Source organism: Ambystoma mexicanum, chromosome 2q, assembly GCF_040938575.1.
Source record: "Ambystoma mexicanum isolate Mex_15411 chromosome 2q, UKY_AmexF1_1, whole genome shotgun sequence".
NCBI classification, from domain to species: domain Eukaryota; kingdom Metazoa; phylum Chordata; class Amphibia; order Caudata; family Ambystomatidae; genus Ambystoma; species Ambystoma mexicanum.
This window is the reverse complement of record NC_090924.1, coordinates 555184976-555211360: the sequence shown is the minus strand read 5'-3', so window position 1 is coordinate 555211360 and position 26385 is coordinate 555184976. Positions and strand designations below refer to the sequence as shown.

At 47.6% G+C, this 26385-nt stretch overlaps 1 protein-coding gene across 1 annotated transcript in view; it reads right to left on the bottom strand.

Annotated features, from left to right (window-relative positions):
- The window catches only part of MINDY4 (MINDY lysine 48 deubiquitinase 4), a 1976984-nt gene that overhangs the window by 287356 nt on the left and 1663243 nt on the right, over positions 1–26385 (bottom strand). Inside the window, exon 15 of the mRNA XM_069647706.1 lies at positions 17759–17920. Coding sequence (XP_069503807.1) covers positions 17759–17920 — 162 coding nt within the window. The remainder of the gene's footprint in view (positions 1–17758; positions 17921–26385) is intronic.

Genomic DNA, 26385 nt, shown 5'->3' with positions numbered 1-26385 from the left:
AAGGAAGGCACCTGTAGAGCGCGTTAAGTAGCAGAGTTAGTTTATGTAGAATTAATTAAAGGGGGGATGTTGGGATGCATGCCCAGCTCCCCTGTCCCCCACCAACCGATTCAGGTTGAGGAACATATATTAAGAACGTGAAGAAACAAAGAGGCACAGGTATAGGGGGAGCAATAGGCGACATAAGGGTACTTAGTGTGTGGGAAAAGGGGGAGTGGATTATGTGTCCTGATGAGGCCCGAGGGTGGAGGGTATATATGTGGGTTTATATACTATAGTAATAAACTAATACAAATAATCAATGCAATAGCCAGCCCCATCCTGTGACAGAAAGTACTGAGGCACTGCCATACTAAGATTGAAGCATAGGATGGCACAGGCTGTGGTAAAGGCAGCAGCGCATCCTGGCACCCATTTCCAAAGCACTCTCCCATCCCCGCTCCTAGCCCAGGCCCTGGACGAAAAGACTTTCAGGCCCGACAGATAAACCATACATTGTCTCATGTTGCAGCCCTGTGCAATCAGAAAGGAATGCGAATAGCCAAGTGCGGGTAGGGTTGCGCTCATCCATGAAGGACGATATCCGGGCAGCTAGGGCAGAGGTCTTGAGCTGCCAAAATAGTCCAACAACAGTCAATAGATTTGGGGCATTAGCACTCCTGGGGATAATGGTCACTCTATTTGAACTGACAGATGGCCATAAGCAGAACACTTAAATCCCCCGCTATTTGACTGATTGGTGTGGTCTTGGAGATGCCTAGGTGAAGTTTCGGGGAGGGGGCTGCTGCCAAGGTCCTGTGATTTGTGCTACGAGATGCACAGGGTGATGCCAACTAAATCTAGTTCTGTGCCAGGGGCACCTGCATGTCTGGGATCCAAAGACGTGCCTCTCATCTCAGAGGGCCCATTTGATCTTAAGAGAATCCACTGAGCTCATGTCCAGCTACAAGGTGCACATCACATGAGTTGTCCATGGGGAGGGAAACCATCTTAAATGTCTCGCCAATCATATTCGCAAGGCCGAAAACGACATGGAAAGATATTGGCATAGAGTAACTGCAGCAAATCGGTCGAGGCCCTATAGGGAATGGGTGGTATGTACATAGGGGATAGTCAATGAGGTTGGGGAATGAGCACCATATACGGTATGCGTCATGGGTGTTGTTTGCTTTGAACTAACCAGTTCGCTATGTGGCAGTCGGGATTAAATACCCCTACTTGCACGCTTCTTTCTTTCTGTATGAGAAATAAAACATTATCCTTGCAAGAGGTGCAATGACCTACACCAAAGGGCACAACTAGAATCCTTTTTTGGATGTCATGGGCGAATCCAAATTTGTGCAGTCATGCAAATCCCCCGACGCAGTCTGACGCGTCTAGGGCTGACTGTAGAGACTGACAGGAAGCCACTTGGAATGAGAGGTATGTACATAGGGGATAGTCAATGAGGTTGGGTAATGAGCACCATATACTGTATTCGTCATGGGTGACGAAACAGCCCATTATAATGTGTTGTCTGCTTTGAACTAACCAATGCCCCTACTTACACGCTGTTTTGTTTCTGTATGAGAAATAAAACGTTGCTATCCTTACAAGAAGTGCACCGACCTACAACATCAAAGGGCACTTCTAGAAACTTTGATTGGACATCATGGGCCAATCCAGATCATGCAAATCTCCTGATTACAGCGCTAGCCCCTATGCCTCTGCCTATGCAATCTGTTATGTCTAGGCGTGGCTGTAGAGATTTACAGGAAGCCTCTTTACCATCATTATTGATGTTCTCAAATCCTTCCTGCATTTCACCTTCAGAAATGTGCTCTGCAGTTTAGGCAACTACATTCTATAAGGTGTAAGTGTATTTTGCTAACACACAAGATGTGTTAATGGCTTATAACACCATGATACCAGCAGAGAAGACTCTTTTTGCAAGGGTGTTATAAATCTGGAGGGATGGGAAGATAAGCTGTGCCTTTTGAAGAGAACACTGCCGCTTGTACCACTAAACTCTCTGGAGTTGAACGTCTAGAGGGGAAATCTGGGTTGCTGTATGGAAGGGCAGCAGAGGTTCCTTTAAGAGGGCCTTTATCTATGTCCTTAGCAGGACGCCCCCATCCCAAATATTCTACTACCCTATTCATTAAAGTCCTGCAGGATGCATTAGGGGCAGAGTACATATCAGGTTTGTCAAAGTCAACCTCATGGAAGGTATCAACCCCTTGCATCTTTCAAACATGAAGCCAGGTCTTCTAGGCATCACTGATCAGAGATCAATTCTTGTGGAATATTAGGAGTTCAAAAACATTAATTCCCAAAGGGGAAGAGGTCATCCTCCTCCTCCTCCTAGAAAAGAGACCCAAAGAATATAAATAAATCCAATTTTGGTTAGGGTGTGTACTCAGTGGTCACTTTCGATGATGACATCGAAGACCCCTTCGACTCCTTCGAGGAGGAAATCACTGAAGCCTTTGACTTCAAGGCTATCTCAGCAGTCGACCTTATTGACGCCACTTGAGAAGACCCCTCGAAGGTCTTAAAACTCAGGCTTTTTGGCGCAGGGGATGAAACCTTACTTGACACCCTGCTGGACTTAGAGGGCGCTGTGAGATCAATAGCCTTTTTTTGGTTGTTCCGAAAGACCAGGAAGGGATGCCTTTGAAAACCCGTCAATCATTTTTTCACAGAAGATCTCCCATTCTGCCACCAAGGCAGTCTTTTTGGGGAAACGTACCTGGCCCTGGTTGAGTGAGTGTGAGTGGTCAGCAATGCGAGGCGGACAAATGTTTGATGATTATTCAAAATAAGCCATTTTATTAAAGAAATACATGACGTAAAATGCCTCACTTTCCCTACTCTGCTGAGGATTTCCCTGCCTAACCAAAGCTGAAGGGAAACACTAACACAGAATATCTGGCCCTCACACTAAACAACAAATACACAAAGAAAATATATGGCAATTCAAATAACACAAATAACATTAACAGTTTCTTGATAACCTTCCAATAACCCGGGTGAGTCCCCTTCCCCAAGATTCAAAGTGAATTCTGCTAATATTCAACCAAAGAAAGAACTAAGGAAATCCTGGTAGGTAGGACAGTCTCAAATCAGTTGTCAATGTTTCACATGTGACAGTAATGTTTTGGTAACCAAGGTTCTAACAATAGCAAATCTTTTATCCTTGGTGAAATATGGACTTTCCACTTCCTCAAAGCAGTACCAATGGTAATCCCAGCACGATGCTATGTCTCCACTTCTAGTAATCCAAGAAGACTTGCCACAGTTCACAAGAAATTAGGATTCACAATGGGTATATTTGTCAGGATGACTTCACAGTGCTGCTGCTTCTACTTCAACAACTTCACTTCTACTCAAGTATACTGTGAGAACAGACTCCTTTCCCTCATAGTACTGCACTTCTTTTAGGCTACTGAAATGTTGCATCTACTGACAACCCGATATACCACCACAGCTTCAGTTCTTTGGACTACTACTACAGCGTCAGTAAATTGGACATTTATTTATTTATATATTCACATTTGTTAAGCGCACAGCAGCCCGTGGGCATTGTGGCGCTGGTTACAGTAGAGGTTCATATCTTAGTTACAGTGACCACGGAAGTACATACAGCATGAGATGGCATTGTGGCTTGTATCGCATAGGTGCAGGGAGCATAGTAGTGCGCAGGTATATACAATGAGCTAGCAGCTAGTTGAAGAGTGTAGTTTTTAGATTTTTTCAGAAGGCTTGATGCAAGGTTTCCGCTCGGAGGGCTGTGGGTAGCGTGTTCCAGAGTTTAGGTGCTAGGTATGGGAATCCTAGACCTCCTGCCTTAGCCCTGGTGATTCGTGGCACTGTGAGTTGGTTGGTGTACTCGAGTCTAGTGGGTCTAGTGGATTGTAATCTGACTAGAGAGTCCGATAAGTAAGAGGGTGCTGTTAGGTTGATGCATTTGTGTGCGGTGGAAAGAATCTTGAAGGGGATTCGGTCTTTAACTGGTAGCCAGTGAGCGTTTTTTCTTGCTTGGGAGATGTGCTCTCTTTTGGGAATACTTAGAGCTGCTCTGAGAGAGTTGTTTTGAGTGGTTTGGAGTCTGGCTAAGTTTTTTTTTGATGTCCCCGCTAGGAGGGAATTGCAGTAATCCAGTTTTGCTCCTATTGTGGCCCTCGCAATGGAGAGGCAATTATCTTTTGTTAGAAACAGCTTTGTGGCGTTGATTAGTTTGGTACTCAGAGCGGAGGCTGATACAATGGCGCTAACTTGTTTATCCATAGATAGAGTAGCATCAATGTGGACTCCGAGCGTTTTAACCGACGAAAAGACTGGGATGATACAGTTGTCAATGCAGAAGTTTTGATAGGATGGATCCAATTTGGCTAGCATGGATTTTTTACCAAGAATGAGGATTTCAGTTTTGTCCCCGTTGAGGCATAGTCCATTGGTGGCCATCCAGGCTTGGATTGTGGAGTAAATTTGTTGAAGGGTAAGCATCAAGGCAGTTTTTGACAAGATTCACTTTTAAATACTTCACACCTTCAAGTAGGCAAGGCACTCTTCCTCTGAATATCTCTCTTCAAAAGGGGCATCCTCTTTGCCTTTCGGGTCTGTCTGTCTGTCACAATAACAACCTAGGTTTGCCTGTATGATCCACTTCTCGCTTTCCTTCATAGTCTTCAGCAATATAGGTTGTGTCAACTTCAAATAATCTTTACAAGCAGCCAGTTTCCCTTCCCCGATGTTGCCTTCACTTCTATGCCAACTGTTAGCCCAAGTAATTACCCATAAGCATTGGTGCCACTCTCTTGGCTTCAGGTAGTGCTTGCACATTTGTATCTTAGGCCAGGTTGAACTGTAATTGGGTTGACAATAATAGTTAGATTGCTTTTTGGCCTGAGAAGGGTTGTTTTCACTCTTAATATGGGGAGACTCTTGGCTTGGGCAATGCCCACTCTTCTTTCAATTGTAGATACACTGTTTAACTTCTTTTATATGAATTGAATGCCCGCATGAAATAAAAGTTAGAGTTCAGTCTTGCTTTGGAAAGCACAATTACGCATAAGCGAACACTTCTTTATATAGTTTTCAAAGGTTAAAGGTTTTAATAAAGGTCTTCTCAACGTTAAGTATTCAGCAATGGCCTTCGCAATGTTTACTCTTCATAATGAGGGACAAGCAACTACTTCTTCATAAGGTTTACAGGCTTTAAGTGTTTAACAATGTTTTTAGCAGCCTTTGCTCTTCACGCAAGTAAAAAAGAATTGCCCAATACACAAAATTGCTACTTTTCCATCATTGCCTTATTAAAGCTTCAACTAACAACTTCAGCTCGCTTCTGACTATACCCGAGTGAATAGGAAACTGCAAACTGTTGCCGGCAGTGCTTGTGCAAGGAATCAGAATGGCAGGTTTCACTCAGCGGCTTCTGTAATCCTTGTACTGCGGGTCGCACAACTTCCATGATGTTTGCCACAACTTCTACTGCTTCTAGCTTCACAGGGAACCACACCCTTCCCCGTTGAAGGTGTCTCTGGTCCGGCCACTCGTTTAAGAAGCCGCTCTCGCTCCAGAGACCCATGGCTTCAGAACAGCGCCTCGCCCCGGTCTCCGACACGTTCTCCGTACAGCAACCACGGCAATCAGGCTCACATGGGGGAAAGACAGCCTTCCTGCACGCCTTCCACTGTGTACCCTCTGAACTTCAGAGTTTAGGGGGACAGGAGCCTCTCAGAACAAGCAGGTGAAATCTGCTGCATCTATGTTCCAGCGTCCCTCTGGTTCTCCTACTTCTGCTCGATTCGCCAGCTTTGTGCCTTCTTCTTTCTGCTTCTGCTATCACAGCACCACAGCACACACTCCAGTCACAGTTCCAGCTCCTTCTGATTGCCTGCACCTAAGGGGGCCTTTTATGCCTCCCAGGTGCCTTCAGGTGTGGGCTGTTAGTCTTAATTGCCTGACTACTGCCACTGCATGCCTCTTCAGCCCTCTTCCTCCTCCCAGTACTTATTTGAATTTGGGACACATAGTGCCCAACAGCAAAATTAGTTATTTTAAATAACTTCTAATCTTTAAGGGTAGATGTATTCCCCTAAAGTTATTTAAGGATACATCATTAGAATTTGTAGTTACAGAGGAAGACATTCTATTTATAGCAATACTTCTAGATTCCTTGCCGTTCTACCTTTGGGAGTAAGGAGGATGTTTATCCTGAAATACTTTGAAAGGTATTTCTGTGGGTAAGGCTTGTTCAGGTTTTATTGTACTTATGCCCAGAGTCATGGATCTTAAATGTGATTCAGGGACATTATAATAACAATAAGCCATTACCTGTTTTGGCAATTTGGAAAGATGTTCCCTTTCAAAGGACACAATCTGTGTCTCATCACATGGGATATCCTCACCACCCTAGGCCTCGTCTCCTCCCAGGTGATCCTTCCACAGTATACTACCCTCAAAGTTAGGATCAGAAGTGTCTGCTTTTCGCTGACAACCTGGGAGGAGACCTTAGGTAGGGTTTCAAGGAGGGATCTGTAGGATTCTTCCCACGAGGGATCCGAAGACTAATAATGATGGCGTCGTTTTTTATCCTTCTTCTGTGGCGAGGAAGAAGATGAGTGACGTGAATCACTCCTGGACCTTGACTGCTTTGAATGTTTGGAGTGTTTTTTGGGCCTTTCTGGGCACTAGTTTCTGTTTGAACGTCTACCATCAGAAGATTTCCTCTTTGAAGGTGTGGAAGACAGAATTAGAAACCGACCAACTTAGGGTGAGCTTTGACCTTCTTTCCTCCAAGGTCTTACTGGTCATCGATTGGCATGAGACACATTCGACTACTTCATGCTCTTCGCCGAGGTACCGGAGACAAATCCTGTGCAGATCAGTGATTGACATCTTCCAATCATAGTCTGCACATCTCTTGAAGCTTGTTTTCAGTGTAACCATCATGAGAAATCTCAAAAAGTAATACAACGTTAGTCAAAGAGAATCACGGAGGCAAGTCGAACCGCTCCGAGAGCATGCTATGCATGCAGAAAAACTGAACCCAGGCAACAGATGGGATGGATGCTATTTATACTATCATCGACGTCATATCCAAATGAGCGGATGCTAACCATCGAGGGATAGCTGATGTTGAAAATATTATCAAGACTGCAAAGCAGGATACGAATACATCTAGGATGATGAATCCACGGGAGGACACAATCCATTAGAAATGCAGGATGCAATAATGCAAGCACTCTTGATACTTAGCATGGAGGAAAAGGCAACAAATTACCAGCCATGTTCAAAATGATGTTTCTTGTGTTAAAGGGACTTAACAAGTGCCTCAGGCTTTAAACCATTACGTGTTTCCTTTCGTGATAGTTTATTTTACGTTCCGAGTACGAAATTAGTTTAAGTTATCTTTTTTAAAATGTTAAAACTGGCAAGTGCTGCAGCAGAACTTGGCTTACACCTAAAGCAACCTTTTTTTCATGAAAAGGTAACGCGATAGACAAAATACAGATTTACAGAGGGCTGTTAGGCAGAATTATATGCAGTACCCTTTGGGAACACCACACACAATTAAGACTACAATTGACAGTACAAATTCACCTTTGGTACAAGCCTGTACTACACAGTTAAAGTGGTAGCGTTGGCTGAGCAGCAAGACTTATCTCAAGAGTAAGTGAGCAGTATCAGATAGTTACACAACTGACAGCAATTACTATGATTCAGGCAAACACTGACTCAAGGTTTTCAAGTAGAAGAAGAACAAGGTAAGGTTCTTTCGATGGGATGTTCCTCCGACGTATTCCACATCTATGACAGGTAATGACCACAGCTGTGCTGCTTCGGAAATTTTTTAGCAGAGGGCGTCCTGCGTCGATACGTTGTTCCTCGAGGGCCTTGGTCGAGGGTCGACGTCACCGGATATTATATATAGGAAGCACGGGGGCCTTAGCCTCAGTTGTAGTTTTTTCCCCAGAATGTGTGGCACCAATCTCCTGCCAGTAGGGCTGCAGAAAGCCTTGCGGAAACGTAAGCTGCAATCGCATAAGAAATTCTGTACAGGGGGGGCAGACTGGGAGGGTGCGATGTGGAATACGTCGGACGAACATCCCATCGAAAGAACGTTACCAGATAAGGTAAGTAACTTGTTCTTCGAGTGGATTGTGTCCTCCGACGTATTCCACATCTATGACAGACTCCCAAAGCAGTACCAACGTATGGAGGTGGGAAAAGAATTTACAATTTCATCATTTTAGAATGCCCAATCAAATGGCTGAATAGAGAACTGACTTACCAACGGCCAAATCCTGCCCATGGATGGAGTCCAAGGAATAATGTCTCACAAAAGTATGGACAGAGGCCCATGTGGCTGCTTTGCAAATGTTGCGAATCGGAACAACCCTCTGCAGAGCAGTGGAGGCAGCCACACCCCTAGTAGAGTGAGCCCCTAAGCCCACTGGAGGGTCCTTTCCCGCCAAACGGTAACACTCAAAAATCATTAAAATTATCCATCAAGACAAGGTCTGTTTGGAAACAGCCTGACCCAAGCGCCTTCCAGCAAAACCAACAAAGAGCTGATCGTCCACTCTGACCCGGGACATCCGTGAGAGATGGAAACTCAAAGCTCTCCTGGGATCCAACCTATGGAGCCTCTCCTCTTCCTTTCCAGGATGTGGAGGAGGATAAAACACCGGAAGAGTTACCTTCTGGCTCAAATGGAATTCCGACACAACCTTTGGAAGAAAAGAAGGCCGCACCCGCAGGACAACCCTGTCCTTATGGAACACAGTAAAGGGTGGCTTGGTGGAAAGTGCCTGCAACTCACTCACTGTGCGTGCGGAAGTAACAGCAACTAAAAACACAGTTTTAAAGGACAACAGTCGCAACAGACAAGAATGTAAGGGCTCAAACGGAGCTCCCATTAGGAACTTTAAAACCAAATTCAAATCCCATCCCGGCTCCTGGAAAGGCAACGGTGGAAACACATTCGTTAGCCCTTTTAGAAACTGAGAAATCAAAGGGTTCTTAAAATAAGAACATTCCTCAGACGAGCGCTTAAATATGGACAGCGCCGCCAGGTAATCCTTAATGGTACCCACTTGCAGGCCCTTATGGGCTAAAGAAAGCAAAAAAGACAAAACCAAAGGAATGGAACATTGGAAAGGAGCCACATTCTGTACCCTGCACCAGTCACAGAACTTTCTCCAACGGCAACGGTACAGGGATTTCGTTGCGGGCCTTCTGGCCGAAAGCAACACCTACATCACGTCTTCGGGGAGGTCCCAATCCTCTCTGTAGGGAATACGGCGTGGAGGGCAGATGGACATGTCTAGAAGGTCTGGGTACCACGCCCTCCTGGCCCATGCCGGAGCAATGAGGATCATCTGGCAACGGAACCTCTGTAACCTCTGTAACCTCCGCAACACTTGCGGAATGATGGGGACTGGAGGAAATGCGTACAGCAGTACGAACGCATCCCTTATGGCTCCTCTTGGAGAAAATTCCCGCGAGCAGAATCTTTTGCACTTCCGGTTGACACTGGTGGCGAAGAGATCCACTTGTGGGGATCCCCAAAGGGCGAAGATCTCCAACAGAACTTCCTGAGCCAGCTCCCACTCGTGAGAGACCGTGCTCTGCCTGCTCAGACCGTCTGCTGCCGCGTTTTTCATCTCCGGCCAGATTAACTGCCGAGATCGGAATTTCCTGCTGGATGGCCCAGAACCAGAGCTGCATCACCTCCCTGCACAATGGGAGTGACCCTGCCCCCCTTTTTTGTTGAGGTAGTGCATGGCCACCGTATTGTCTGTCATAATCAGGCCATTCTTCCCCCGCACAGGCGGCAGAAAAGCCTTCAGGGCTAGCCTGACAGCACGCAGCTGTAACAGATTTATGTGGAGTCTGGACTCCAACGGAGCCCAACGCCCGCTAGCTGTCAACTTGTTGGCATGAGCTCCCCAACCCGTGAGGGATGCTTCCGTCACGATCGCCACCTCTAGCCAAGGTTGCCAAAATGGTGCTCCTTTCATCGCCTTCAACGGCCCACCACAGAAGATACAGTCCGACCGAGGGCAGAATCAGAACGGGATCCAACACCGTGCCGGAGAACTGCGACCACTGCATTTTGAGAGCACACTGCAGAGATCTCATTCGCAGCCTGGCCTCTGGTACCAGGAAACTGCAGGATGCCATGAGGCCGAGCAACCTCAAGAACTCAAACGCCGGGAGACTCTGGGCATGTTGAAATTTGTCCACCATCTGCAGAATGTGATGAGCCCTCACCTGAGGAGGCGAACACTGCCCCAGGGATGTGTCGAGCACTGCTCTGATGTATTGGAGCCGTTGGGTAAGTGGGACTTCTTTAAATTGAGGGAGAAGCCCAGCTTGTGAAGGGAGTGGCAGGTAACGGACAGATGATCTAATGTTTCCTCAGGAGAGCGCGCCCTGATCAACCAATCGTCCAGGTAGGGGTAGACGTGAATCCCCCTTCTCCTGAGATACGCTGCCACCACCACCATCAGCTCGGTGAAGACCCTGGGGGCGGAGGTCAATCTGACCAGCAGGACCCGAAAATGAAAATGCGAGTCGCCAACCACGAACCTCAGGTACTTCCTGTGCTTGGGATGAATTGGCACATGAATGTAAGCATCCTTGAGGTTGAGAGACACCAACCAATCCTGAAGTTGAAGGGCCTGCAGGACTTGAAAAAGAGTTACCATCTTGAACTTGTCCTTGCTGAGGAACTTGTTCAGCCAACGCAAGTCCATGATAGGTCTCAATCCCCTGTCTTTTTTCAGGATCACAAAATAAGGGGAATACCATCCCTTCTTCCTCTCCTCCAGAGGCATCTATGGCGCCTTTCTCCATCAGGGATAGGATTTCCTGCGCAGGGAGCGGATCCGGATGCTTCAAAGAGAGCTTCCCCGGTGGATTGTCGTGAGGCCTCTGCCGGAAGGGAAGACAATAGCCGTGGGTTATGATCTCCAGAACCCACACATCTGAAGTAATGGCTCGCCATTCTACAAGATGCTGCGCACGTCTGCCCCCAACCGGCGAACCATGGGACATGGCCTCATGACTGAGCTGACACGGCTGCGGCAGTGCCTGAGGGCAAAGAGGCAACTGCCTGAGCGGCTTTGGCACCTCAAGTACCTTGCTTTCTACCTGTGGTACTCCTACGATAGCCCCTTTGACCGGCAGGGCCTCTCGATCTAGCAAAGGTAGAGTAGTAGCGAAAGGAACCTCCCCTCCATTGCTGTCCCCTAGTACGAAAAGGCGGAGGTTGACGTACTGCAGTACTCAAAGACTTTGCTGCAGCTCTGGAGGTCTGCAACCTCTCAAGGCTCTCGTCAGCCTTGCTGCCAAACAGATGGGCACATAAGGAGCAAACCCTGATTTCCGCAACCACTTGCAGCCATGGACCGGCTGACACAGTCGGCCGCGTCCAAACCCGACTGAATGGATTCACACATGGCATCCATGCCGTCTTGCGCAAGGGCTAGAAAACCATCCCGTTCTTCCCCTTCGGGAATATGCTCAGCCACCAAAGATGCATAACAGAGTGTGAGTGAATCTCGCCAAGGCACAAACGGAGTTGGCTGCCTTCAAAGCCATACCCCCAGAGGAAAATACCTTCTTCACCCAACCATCAAAGCGCTTATCGTCCCTATCAGTGTAACGCTCACCCGATTCCCGTAGAGGCGCCAGTCTTGACTGGGCGTATACCGTATCTTCAAAGGTGATGTGTAACACACGGCTGGCTCTTTGGGCTGGACCTCTGTGCACTGTATGTCTGACTCGAAGGGTAAGATGTCTGCAGATAGAAAATATGGGATTAAGGAACTGGGTTATTGAATGTCTCTCTCTTCTTCCCTTTCTCTTCTCCGGTAGAACCCCAAAGGTTAACGCTCTCACCTTAGGTAAGTTAACCCCGTGCTCTCCATCTGCCTCGGGGCAGGGTGCTGTAACCAGTTTCTTCACTGGATAAGGGGAGCAGGCCTCTTGACTTCAGAGGACTGCTGTCCGTCGTTTACTGCACGAACGTCTTTAAAGTCTTTAGTAATGATGTTTCTTGTTTTGCAGGGTTCCGGCGATGGCGGATGACGGGCTGAAGTGAGTTGAAGATGGAGCCCGTGTGATGAATAGAAGCGCCTGGAAGCAGGTAAGTAAGCGCTTGTTGCCTGCTTCACGATGCGCTCTAACTGTCTTTTTATTTTGCAGGTACAAGTTCGGAGCGGCTGCAGGGTGCCGGAATACCCACTGGGTTAGATGTGGAAAGGAGTAATGGCACGTGAGTATTAAAGTTCCCCAATGTCTTTAAACGCACCTTGTTTTGTCTTTCAGATGCGGGATGCAGCGCCGAAGGCCTCCGGAGCGTGCAAAGAGTTGGTAAGCTTTTGTCTTTCAGATGCCGGAATGGAGTGTGAAGACCTCCGGAGCGCACGAAGAGTAGGTAAGCCTTTGTCTTTCAGATGCCGGAATGCAGCGCGAGGCGTTGGTGACAGCCGATGGACCAGGTAAGTGAAGAGCTGTCACTGAAGACCGTAATGCTAACCTGTTCTTTCTTGTCTTTATAGGTGTTGCTGAAGACTGGATTCAGGATGGTAAGCCTTTTTCCTTAGGCCCAGGATCAGATGCAGAAGACACGATGAGCGTTCTGCTGCAGAGGATGCAGAATAACGCAAAGCAAGATTCATCCATCTGGTGTGGTTTAAATAGCCTCCTGTAGTGCTTAGGTGTCTCCTTCCACAGCCACGCCTAGGTAAGAAAAGAGTTCCTGCTTTCCAGAAGAGTTCCAAACAGAAGAGGATCAGAGGCTCAACTGGCAGGCAAGTAAGCAGCATGGTCTGCTGCAGGTAAGTCCACCCAAGCATTATGAGCCCGGCGCTTCCAGCGCTGGGACTGGGCATATTTATGAGCCTGGTGCCACTGGCGCCAGGACTGGGTCCAAAAGGTCCCAATTGGGACTGGTTGGCACTCGGAACCTGGGTTATGGATCTGCTTCCAAGGGAGTTGGGGAAAACCCTGACCTTTTGGAAGCAGAGATCATGACAATCAGGAGGGATGGTAGGGTACGCGGCCTGCTTCGCGGGGGCCGTAGCCGCCTTTACCACCAAACTCTCCAGAGTAGGGTGCGTCGACAAGTGGCAGGGGTCGCTACTGGCAGGGCGGTACTTTTTCGGAAGAGACTTATTCACTGCCGGGAGACTCTCCAGAGCAGTCTAAGCCGCCGCCACCCTTCTTTGCAAAGCCATTTGAAATGGCAACACCGGGTCAGTGGGTGGATCTTGGTCCAGGATATCCGTCAGGTCATCCTGATCAAAATCAACAGGTGGAGCAGACCACCCCAAGTATTCAGTCACCCTTGACATGAGACGCCTACAGGAAGATTCGCCATGCGTCCCAGGCCTACCAAACTCCACCTCCGGAGAGATGTCAAGACCACTGGCGTCATGCAAGGACTGACGGAGTTCCTCCATCTGACTGTGCCCAGATAAAAGGTCATCAGGTACATCAGGAGGCACAACCATCTCCTCATCAGACCCTTCCTCCACCTCCAAAATATAATCCAAAGGTTGGAACAAATCCAATCTGGCAGGAGGAACAGAGTAGGGCTCAAAAACAGGCCTCACAGACTTACTGAAAGCCTTCCTCTGAGTTTCCACAGCCCTCTGGGGCACCTCTGGCAAATCCTCCCCAAACGGCGCCGAGGGAATCGGCGTCGAACGAGGCGCTGACAGGGTCAACAACTTCTTCGAGGCCGGAGCCCCCGAGACCGTCCGTCGACGGCCACGGCACCGATGGCGTTGACACCTTCCTTGAAGGCTTCACAAGTTCCGACGGTCCCGATGGCGTCGAGGACCGGGACCTGGATCTGGCACAGCTACGGTGACCTTCCTGGTCAGATTGGGACCTCGACGGCTCCCGATGATTGCGCCGACCGCCCGAGCCCAAAGGCATGCGAGTGGTGGATCGAGCCCGTTCCCTGCCGGCTTCTTTCAAAGGCGCAGCCGGAACTGTGCCTTGCAATTCGAAAATCGCCATCATCTGCTGGCGGAATGCCTCCCATTCTGCCCGCGACGAAGACTTGGTGGGACAAGTCAACCGTCTGGTGGAGTCCTCCGACAAGGATGGGGAAGGCGACCGGTGGCGGCGTTTCCTAGAATGCCTCGAAGAGGCAGAGGAATGGCGGGAACCACCCCGAGACTGAGACCCCCTGGATTTTTGCCCACGCAGAGTGTCGCCCCTCAAGTCATCGATCGAAAGGACAGGGGACTTTGATTTATGGGGCTTAGACACCCTACCTACCTTTGATTTCTTCTTACATATCCACAAGGCCTTAGAGGTCAGGGAGTGATAATCATTGCAGTCGTCGGTGGCGTGGCTTTCGCCGAGGCACCAGAGGCAGATGTTGTGCGGGTCCGTGATGGACATTTTCGAACCGCAGTTCCGACATTTTTTAAAGCCCGACTTCGGGGTAGTAGAAGAAGAAGACATTGCTATCGAAGAGAAGAACCGAGCGTGCCGAGATTCCGAAGCAAACACGTTTGCGGAAAAAAACGAACTGAGGCTACGGGCGGCGTGCGTCCTATATATAACATCCAGTGACGTTGACCCTCGACGGAGGCCCTCGAGGAACAACGTATCGATGTCATCGACGCAGGACGCCCTCTGCCAAAAATTTTCCGAAGCAGCACAGCTGTGGTCATTACCTGTCATAGATGTGGCATACGTCGGAGGACACAAACCCCTCGAATATACATGCTTCAGTTGTACAACATTACACTATTATAACCAGTCTAAAAATCACACTCTTGATACACCACACCACTTCAGCTAAATTCCAGACAAGGTAAGCTCACAAAATGAAGTGGGAGCAAAATGGCACTGCAGCAATTTAAAAGGGAGGGAAAGACAAAGTTATTAGAAATTAAATCAAACCAACAGGTAAGTACTCAGGGCAATTGAACAAGAGGAACTACAGAGATAGAATCAGGTAGAAAAGGCTTAAGGCCAAAGTCAATGGGTCAAAAGTCTTTTGCTCAAGATCACACAGTTCAGGGTAGTTTGCAATAAAGTTTGTGGCATGGTTTCCGGACGAGGTTGGTTGATAGAAAAGAGAAGAGAAGGACAAGCCCTCGGATTGGAGAGAGATTTCAAACACTTTCACTGCGGTTGAACAAAACGAACAACCGGATTTGCACAGTACCTTAAAACAGAGAGGAAGCTGTAGCTGAGGCGGACGTTCCTGGTAGTTCCTGCAGGCTCACGGTTCCTGAAGAGACTGTCGGACTGACAAGAAGTAGGAAGACTAGAGGGTCCTGCGCTACCCAGGGAAGAAACCAGCAGCAGAGCAAAACAACGAATAAAAGGTGCGCTCCTTAAAACCCAAGCAGGGTCCGACCTGCCTGGCTATCCGGCCCACTGTAGCTCTGTACAGCGAATTCGACCAGAGGAGGGGTCCTGGCTTGTAGTTTGGGCAAACTGGTTGGTCTCACCAGCTCAAGGGAAGAAGTTTCCTGGAGGATCTTCTCTATCGTCGGATTCTGAAGATTCGGACCTGCAGCAGGGCTTCACTGGGCGGTTCAGTCGTTGTAGAGGTCCTCTCTGTCAGCTCCTCATTGGTTCTTTCGTTCCAATGGCGACTCTGCCTTTCCAGTCCCAGAGACCTGCTTTCTAAGCAGTTTTACCCCATTCACACAGCCTGGCTGTCAATCACACAGCAGGGTGGCTGTCCTGGCAAGGACAGTCCCCTCAGCCAATCAAACAGAAGTGCAACTTGGGTTACCAAGGGAACCCATGGCAGGGGTCCGAAGATCCCTCCCTCACATCCTGCCTACCTAGACTTTCAGGTGCCTTAAGATGGGCTTCCGCGAAAAGACAGCGAACAAAGGAATCCAGCCGGAGCAAAAATAAAATGTATTTGGTCAAGCGGGTTTATGTTCGAGGCTAATATAATAGCCTAAAACAATATGGTTACATAAGATAACCGCGGTAGAAAAGTTAGGGTAGTTACCACTGCCACCAGCCAAGTCTTAATGTAAAGGGAGCGAAACAATGCCCCAAGAGAAACATACAAAAAGGGATAAGAATTAACCCTTTCCAATACTCCATGTAAGATGGTGTGTACCGGGTTTGTGGTTTAAAGTGACTAAAGCAAAGTTAATGGCAACTTTACCTTTTCTGGGGGACAGTAGTCAGCCCCAGAAAATGGAGTCTGTGGGAAGTCTCAAAGACAACCCTGTGTCACTGCACTGATGGTGCTGTGTAACACACATGAAAAATATGAGGCCATGGAGTAGGTGAGGCTCCAGTGCTCAAGATCACACAAAAAGTGAAAACACACACAGCAAAACACATGTAAGAGTGGGAAAAAAGGCTCACACTGTGAGAAAAATAAATCCTAGAAATCCAGCAAAGCTGCTGAGGAACTCATTAGGTAAGGGAAATCAGCCATTTATGAGAATTCTCTCTAACAAAAGCCACAGATCGGTTCCCCTTACGTTCGCCCTTTCCAAGGCGCTGTGTCCAAGGCATTCTTACTTTAAAACTTATAGAGAGACAAGATCCCCCTCCCATCCCGCCACTCCACGCCTCACCTGCAGATAAGAGGCCCACGGACACCCCTGCCTGCTCTTAAGCCTTCTCTGCTGTCTGCGGGGCGGCAGGCCCTCTGCCTGCTTTCTTGAGACCGGCTGACTTTGCTCTGAGCATGCCAAGAAGCACTGTGTTGTGGTCCCGCTGCTAACGTTATTCAGGGTGGTGGGGCAACCACCGTACCAACTCTCTCTACTCTCCTCCCCCAACCACCATACCCACACTCGCTCTACCCTCCCAACCCATCCTACCCACACTCTCTTCTACTCTCCTCCCCAATCCACCCTACCAACGCTCTTTCTACCCTCTGGCCACCCGCCCTACCCACATTCTACCCTCCTCCTACCTATCCTGCTGCCACACTCTCTACTCCACCCACCTACCCCTGCTCTCTCTACCCCCAACCACCATTTCACCACATTCTACCCCAACTCACTCTATCCCCACCCATCAAACCTACTCCCACTGGTCTCTTACCCAAACCAACCCAACCTACCTACCCTTTACCCTCTCTTCTCCTACCTACCTTACCTCCACTCCAGCTACCCCCACACTCTCTATTCCCACCCGCCCCACTCCCTCTACCCCACCCACCCTATCCCCACTCTCTCTATCCCTACTCTCTGCCCCTACAAACCCTAACCACTCATCGCTATCCTCACCCACCTACCCTACCCCCACTCACTCTACCCCACCCACAATACCCTCACTCTCTCTACCCCCACCAACCCACACTACCCCTCTCTACTGCCATGCACCCCATCCCCTCTCTCTACCCCATCCACCCATTGTAGCCCCTCTTTCTCTTATCAACCCTACCCCCTCTCTTTACCCCACCAAACACAGAACCCCCTCTCTCTAGCCGCACTCTACCCCCGCTACTCCCCCATCCACCCACCTTACTCGCTCTCCCTATACCCTCTCATCATCGATGGAACCCTCTAACAATGGCTTCCTCCGTTGTGTATTCCCTTATCATTCTTTTGCACACATGCACCTCTTATCCCACCCTTCTTTAAAACTTTGAATTCTCCTTGCACATTGGTGCCTATAAATGCAAAATGCAAAGAAAAGCAGTAAACGTCAAAACTATTGGCATTGTTTACTTTTCTCTGGGCAAATTCTTACCAAATAACATAACAAAGCCTTGCAAAATATACGTAAAATTATACTGTACCTGGCACACGTTATAGTGCTCAAAGAGAGATAAGAAACCAATGTCACTGCGAAAATCAATTCCTTTTAATAGAGTTATATTGCCATTCCCAGAATCGAGCTCCACTACATCGTTGAACACGTTGGACACAGCTTTACCGGTCAGCAAAAGGTTCACCAGTTCCTGTTTACAAGAAAAGAAGTTAATTATGTTTAAATGTTGCCAGCTATTCAAAGAAGCTAACAACAACAAAAATCTGGCAAAAGCTTTAATTCGTGAGTTTGAAAGGTATACAGTAAATGTGTAATGAATTTGGATAATGAAACCTGAAATGTCCTTTTTGACGTAGGCGCTCTGTTAGATAGGGACAAAAGAATGATACTAGATGTATACAGTGACAACGGAAAATGTTATGACAATATATTTTTTAAACACACCTATGACTAACTTTAAAAGGCACCGTTATGATGAAAAAGGTTTATACTGGTTACTATCGTACTCCTAGTCAATAGTTCCTATTCCTCGAAATTTTGGGATGGTAGTCTAAGAAGAGGAGACCGGAGCCGTTGCAGCAACAACCCTCAATTCGATCCATGAGCACGTATTTTCTTGCCAAGCCCTCCAGTTTATCGTGTCAGTCCATTTCCATACAATAAACAATAAGACATGAATAGGATGTGGCTTCCTTTTATAGTTGATAAAATGAAGGCATATGGAGGACAATTTAGTGTGTGGTGGTAGGGGAGGAGTATGGGTGGTTATAGAGGCAAAGAAAGCGAGGAAAGCACAGGAGGAGGCAATACCAGTAATCAAGAAGACTGAGGACAAGAGTGAAAATGCGTGTTATAGCTAAAGAAAGGACAAATCTTGCAAACAGAAGATTTAAATTGGCTGGTAGAGAAGTAGAGATAATAAAAATGTGGGAGCTTCAGTTTCCCATCCAGAAACACAGTCCTTCTGGGAAATGCCACAAATAACAGAAAACTCAACCGCACATATGCCAAGTCCTCCTGGCTCTACCAGCACCAACTGTTTGCTCTCTGCTATTCCAGAGCCACAGGTGCACCAGTAGACCGTAGGAAGTGGCAGTGGCGCACAATACAAACGCCAATAACATAATTTAACACAACATCTAGGCCATCAAGAGAATGTTTTCTGTGCCCTATTCTCTTGGCCCCTACCTGGGTATTGCATCAAATGCACAATGCATGTGTCCTTTATTGCACAGTATTATTTCTTACCCCCCGCCCCCCAGATGGGTATCCCACGGAGGGTGCATCACATTTTCATACCGCAGCCTAATTGTGCATCACACCTGGTTGCCATTGTGGGCACGTTGCATTGTTTCTATATAGTCGCTGTAAATAGTCGCTGAGGCATTTAAGAGCCTATGATGGTGGGATGAGCAGTTCCATATATTTTATTTTGTCAAGTGTTCTGCCTGGGTGCATCTTGGTTAATTTATTTCCCTATACTGAATGTACAATTTTCACATCAGGATATCCCAAACAAAAAACTTTTCAGCATGCTTGTGTTCTTCATATTTAGGCATGCCTTAGAATTCTCCATCATGCTTGAAGCTGTGCACTTTCCATGCTCGTATGAATGTGGACGTTCCAGCAAAGGCAAATTGCATTTTTATACTGTGCCTTGACTTTTTCACAACTAAGTATCCGAAAAACAAACGACTAACAACCTCCTACTTAACCACACTCTCTCTAATCATCGTAGAAACCTCACCAATTAACTCAAACACCCTGACAAGTAAAACACTGATTGTGTTCCATCTGCAAACAATAAGCCTCCAGTGTACTTACCAAAACACCCCTAGAAAACACACCTGCACAGACACCAGTTACTCCTGGTTCTACAAACAGACCAACAGCCAAGCACACACTTTGTCTTTTCCTTCTTTTCCCCCGACCAAGCCATCCCCACCTTCCCTTTCCGATCCAAAAGAGCACCCGAAGACCATGAAAACGGCAACAGTGCATGGTATAAATCAACATAACATCGAACCCCAAAGTAGGGAGCCTTTGAGTTGCGGTGAGAGGTTCAAGAGGAAGGGATAGTGTGGAGGGGTGGAGGGGTAGAGCGTTAGGAGTTGTAAGGTAGATGACATCAGTCTTCGAAGAATTGAGATTTAGCTTGTATAGTCCATCCAGTGATTTCAGTTAAATCCCCCATTATCGGGCACCATAACACTTGAGAAAAATACTGTAGGGAAGGCATGGTAACACAAGTATTCAGACACAATGGATACAATTTGTAAAACCTTTATTGAAAATGTAGGGTTTGGAGAAACTCCTATTTTGCCCTAGAACTAAGATGGGAGTAGTCTCGATCATCAAGCGATAAACAAAACAGTGAAGTCTGTCAAACCAAAATGGCCTATGCTAACAAAACCTAATGCCTGCCCTATCTCTTGTACAAAAGTGTCAAAAGGAGAAATGCATGCAAAAGGAAAAATCAGTGTTCAAATGTTAATGTGGCTGAACCAGCCCTGTTCCCCAAGTTCAAGACAGTTCCACAAAGTCTCGAGGTTCCCTTCCCCAAGAAGATAACACAGTTGCAAAAAGGGACCTCGAGGTTCCCTTCCTCAAGACAACAACAAAGTTCATACAGTCTCAGGTTTCTTTACCCCAAGACATCAGCTTGTCCAACTTGCCAACTTATACTTAGTCTCAGTCTCTTAATGTTCAAAACCAGTTCCAGGGTAACTTTACACTCCTTCTGGGGGTGGGGCGGCATGGCTAAAGAACCATGGAGTAGGATGTGATTCTGGGTGATCCTGCTGATCCTCAATTATACTGAGCAAAAGGTGCGACCACATGAAGCGCCCATGTACAAAACTGGAGATGCTGGCATGCGAAGGAATATGGAATAGAAAGCACACAATTTTGTAATAACTTATAGTGCTTATGAGCCGGAGAAGGGGCGAAGCGTCTCGATGGCAATAACAACAAGATGGCGGCCTGACAAGGACAAAGGATCCCCCAGACGGACCATCTTCAATCAGCAGGGAGAAGCACTAGTGCAGAGTCACAGAACAGAAAGAAACAGAACCCTGCTTGTGGGAAAGGCGTGATTGTGTGGTAGTGGAAAGCAGGCTGACTAGATAGTACATCGACGACGCACGCAAGAGCCCCTGCAGGGACGAGTGTGCAGATCTGCATGCATAGTAGCATGCAGTGAGGGACACACCGAAGGGCTGGAGCGGTGTGACCCTGTGCCAGAGCTGCTAAGGCTGTGGGCTGACACGTTGGACGAGCAACACCAGCAGGCAACGAGAGTGAAAGCACGTGGCTACACTGTGCTGTGAAGTGAGAGATACATTGTAGCAATATCATGGCCACTGAAATGCAAAGCAAACCAGTGAGGCTGATGACATTATGGCTGCAGGCAAGCTGGGAAGACCGTGATCGTGCGGAACAAGAAGGCATGATAGGGCACCATCACTGAGTAAGGCGAAGTGTCCACTGGGGTTACTCTGTGAAAGGAAACAAGGCCAGCACAGCAAAGCGAGGTGTGGGCTGAGTTCTGCGAAGACGGAATGGATTAATCACATAGAGAGTGACGGATCCGAACATTCTATGAAAGCATGAAAGGAGTATCACACTGACAGAGACTGCAGCAGAGGCTTGATGGACATGTGGAGGGGAGAAGCACCGCGGGTCAGAGGAGTGCGGGAGAAGCACGGATACAGTACTCACGCATGCAGAACAAGGGTACCTAAACAGATGGGAACCGGCTGTCCGGAGCAGCTGTGAAGAGGAACTGTGGCCGCTAGCAGCTGCAGGCGCAATCTGGGGCTTACATAGTGGCCCGGACCGAGCGGACGGAACAGCCCAGTAGCTACAATAACAGGACGGTGCGGGTCCTCAACACCGGCATCACAGAACCTACAAAGGTGTAGGCAGGACAGTGGAAGGACTGGATGTGAACAATACGTAGGAGCAGAGCAGAAAACTGCAGACAGAGCAGGCTACACAGGGCAGATGCCAGATAATTAGAAACCAGCAAGGTGGCAACAAGACGTGTAGCAGTTTTGGTTTTTGGCGCACCACGCTGAGACAGCATAGTGCCCTGAATGCAGCGCCGCAGATTGGTTTGAAGGCGCAGAGAGCTTCCAGCACCTGGAAGAGGCCCACAGCACCCGAATAAGAGGTGAGGAGGATAAGGGGCGTAAAGTCGAGTGAAGGGGCCCGGACAGTGCAGTGATTCATAGGGGAAGCAGTGGGCCCTGGTGGCGAGAGGAGAGGCAAAATTAAGCTGGCGGGAGATTAGCCCCCCTAGAACAAATAACTTTGAACCAGAAGGGGCATACAATCACACCCATTGGGGCACAGACACATGACCACAACTGAGGGAATCGATGGGCATAGGCTGAAGGCATTTGCCAGGACATCTTAATACCAGAAGCAAAACCCAGAACAGAACGGACGGGCGCCCCGGAGGAATACAGGACAAGGTGAATAACGACGGCTTGACAAGATAGGTTTGCTGCCACTAGTCGCCGGGCTACACCTACCGGAGGGTACGCAGACACAGAAGACGCACCAGCGGTGCTGACAACATAAAGCGGGAAGATAGACCCCAAGCAGGGACAGAACTTGGAGAAGATGACACACGGTACGGAGAGCGTTGTCACAGACATAATCCCCCGTGGGAAGACAGACAACCCAGTACTGCGGAGGGCAATGGAAAAGAGCCTATCAACAGTAAGGCCAAATAGACATGTAGCAACACCAAGTCGGATTCGATAGGAGACAGTGCTGCAGTACAGGCTGGGGGGGCAGCTATGGCATCCAAGTCAAATAAGAGCAAAGGGAAAAAGTCCTCAATAGACACATTTACCAAACCTGCACAAACACCAGGCAGTGTGATGACGTTAGCACAGCGGACGCAATACGATGCAGCAACAGGAAGAAGTGATCAACAGATATTGGAGGCCATAGCGGAACTGAAAACGACACTGGAATTTAAAATCAACGTGATCCGCATCGACATGAACCTGTTAAGACAGGATGTCAGGGTGTTAGCAGAACGTACATGGACTTTAGAGAAGGAGGTGCAAGCAAACGCCAGCAGTTGCAAAGAAAATTCCCAGGAAGTCTCCATACCGCAACAACAAGTGCAGATCTCAAAAGCAAAGCAGAGGAAGTGGAAGGACCAGCAAGGAGAAATAATGTGAGAATTGTCAGGTTTCCCGAAGGGGAAGAAGGCCCACACCCGACGGACTTCATCAAAAACATGTTGCTGCAAGAAATAGGAGCGGGTACACTGACCCAAGGATTCACAGTGGAGAGGGCACATAGGGCCCTAACAAGGAAGCCACCGCCTGGAGCCACATCCCGGCCCATAATAGTCAAGATCCTAAACTACAAGGATAGGGAGAAAATCCTAGAACACTTTCGCAAAGGAGGTACAATCAGCCGAGCATCTGCGACCGTCACAGCATACCTGTTACGCTCACCTGGTCTCTGCAGAGGTGTTGGGGCACAATTGCAGCCCTCCCAGGAGTTAGATCACCCCTGTCAGGTCTTTCCCTCTGGGGATAAGCTGTGAGCGGCAGCAATTGGTGACACCGCTCCTGTATGATTATGAGAAGAGTGCGCTGATCGGTGACTATTGTACCTCTCAAACCCTTCTACCCAAGGTGCGATTTCTGTGGGCATGTACCGGACCATAGGGCTCACCTGTTAATCATTGATGGTAAACTCTCTGTCCTGCTACTTCTGGCAGGGGTGCTTGTCGATGTGATCTAGTTCCTTCACTGATCCCCGGTAAGTAATAGTCCAGTCTAGCTGCAACTATGCTTCTCCTCTTGTCTCTTTCCGTTTCTGTTTTTCCTTTGCCTCGTTTGGTTTTGTGTCTTGGTATTATTGCTCTCTCAATATTGCTGTTAATTCCTGAATAACTTTTCTCTTCTGTTTTCTTCCCAATAGATGGAAATGCAGCCCAAACGCAGCTGTGGGGGCGCGGAACGCGGCCAGGAGGAAGATGGATGAAACCGCAATATCTGACAACAGGTGAGTGACAGTTTAAGGTTCGGTGGTAGCGCGACCTCAAACGAATGTCTTTTAAATGTCTAACCTAGTCTTTTGGTTTTTACTTGCAGGTGCTGCTGTCACTGACTAAGCCCGCCGTGCCGCGTGGCCAAGATAAACATTTCAGCATCCCAGATGATGTAAAGATGAGCTATGGTGCCAGAATGAAGATGTCAGCGTTCCGTAAGGCTTGAAGATGAACTGCGGTGCCAAGAAGAAGATGTCAGCATTCCTGAAGATTTGAAGAAGGAGGTCAGGATCAACTAAGACGTGCACAGGTGAGAGCAGGTTTCCCAGATGGTAAGTATGGAAGCAGGAAGCAGGGTTTCCAAAGGTAAGGTTTTAATACCCAGGCGGCGGTGAGCGTTACGCTGCATGGAAGTGCAGAATAACGCGAAGCGTCTGCCTCAGGGATCGGAGCAGCTTATATAGCTGCGATCGTGGGCACGCCCACTAGGTCTGGCTTGCCTGCCACACCCTGCCACTCCTAGGGAGTCAGCATGTGCAAGGCAACCCAATAGCAGCAGCAGCCCCACCCAAGAGTACACGTGGGGCTCCTTTAGTGATGCAAGTTCCCATGTTAAATGCACCTTGCACCCAAAATGAGGTGTTAGGTCCAAAATAAAAGCATTCTTGCCCCAAATAAATGTTCTTGCTTACTGTTATTCATGAGCCTGGCGCCAAAGGCGCCAGGACTGTGTCCATCTGAGCCCCCTGTGTATGTGGCCCTTTATTTTATTTATTTATTTATTTATTTGTATAGCGCCGAACTGCTCGCAAGCATCGGGGCGCTTACATGAAGACGTAGACAAATAGTGAAGACAAACAATATACAAGACGATTAATTACATATAGGAGATGTCCATTAGAGGTCGTAAAGCCTTATCTCGAATTACTTAAAAAGCAAGGTTTTAAGTTTTTTACGGAAGGAAAATAGATTTGATTCCAGTCTAAGGCTAGTCGGAAGTTTGTTCCAGAATGCTGCCGCACGAGTGGGGAATGCTCTTCCTAGACCTAGTTCTTTTTTGAATTTTGGAGTTGTTATCAGTCCCTTGGCTTCAGATCTTAATGTTCTGGTAGTGTTGTAGGGTGTAAGTTTGGTCTTAAGGTAGGCAGGTGCTTTTCCATAAAGGCATTTATGGGTTAGGCACAAGGACTTGAACTGTACACAGTCTTCCATTTTCAACCAATGTAGATCGCATCTGGCTACACTGATGTGATCTCTCCTTGATTTTAGTTTGATGACTCTTATCGCCTGATTTTGAATCAGTTGGTACTTGTGTAAGCTTTGCTTGCTGGCACCAGCAAGGAGAGCGTTGCCATAGTCCAATCGTGATAGAATGGTGGCTCTGGCAATAGTGGCGCAATTTTTTTCATTGAGAAGGGGTCTCATTGCTTTGAGGAGACGAATGTAGTAGTTACAGTTTTTGCTGACATACATGGCTTGAGCATCTGCATTGAGTGTAGCTTCCAGCGTCATGCAAAGTGTTTTCACTTTACCAACTACTTCAATGCAAGATTCCTTGATTTGAAATGCCTTGTAGTCGGATGTCAGTTTAGCGCAAGCCTAAGTAGATCCAAATACCATTAACTCGGTCTTGTTGCTATTGAGGCACATCCAGTTATTGTTCATCCACTCTTCCATATTCTTGTAGAGGGTGTTCGATTTAATACTGTCTTTAGCATAGTCACTGCTCAATTCCATGACTAGCTGAGTATCGTCAGCATAGTTAGTGAAAAATACTTGAAGTTGTTCTAGTAATTCGCACAGGAGGCGTATGTATATATTAAAGAGCAAAGGTGACAAGCTGGCTCCCTGGGGAACTCCACACGAGATGTTATGTTCGATTGAGAATTTGTCTCCCCAATGGACGCGTGAAATTCTATTCTCCAGGAAGGAGGTGAGCCAGCTTATTGCTTCTTTAGAACAGTTTGCAGTTTTGGCTAGTGCTTGTTGTAAGAGCTGGTGGTCTAACAGATCAAACGCTGCACTTAGGTCTAAAAGTACTAGTAATCCTGTTTTGCCCTTGTCCATAATTTCCAGCATTTTTGTTTGTAGATCTAACATTGCTGTCTCTGTGCTATGCACTGCTCTAAAACCGGATTGTTGTGGATGTAGTAGCTCATTTTTATCTACATATTCCTGTAGTTGAGCTGTCGCGATTTTGTCCATGACCTTAAGGGTGAAGTTGCAGTTGGTAATGGGCCTCAAATTGTTGGGGTCGCGTAGGTCTAAGTAGGGTTTCTTTACCAGTGGAGTAATGGTGACTTTTTTAATATTGACTGGCACTGTTTTGTCTCGGAAGGATGAATTTACAATTTTTGTAAATAAAGGGGCGAATATGTCAGGGTGTTCAAGAATAATTTTGGGTGGAAGCTTGTTTTCCGCGCAGGAAGACGATTTCATAGATACCAGTGTTTTCTTCATGGTGTCAACAGAGATTTGTTGAAATTGGAATTTCTCAATCCCTGTGTCCGTCGATGATTCAACTAAGGGGTTAGGTTGTGGCATAGTCTGAAGGGCAGATGTAATTCGTTCTCTTGCTTTAGTGATTTTATTAGCAAAAGCTGTCCGAGTGTTATCACATTCTGATTGTG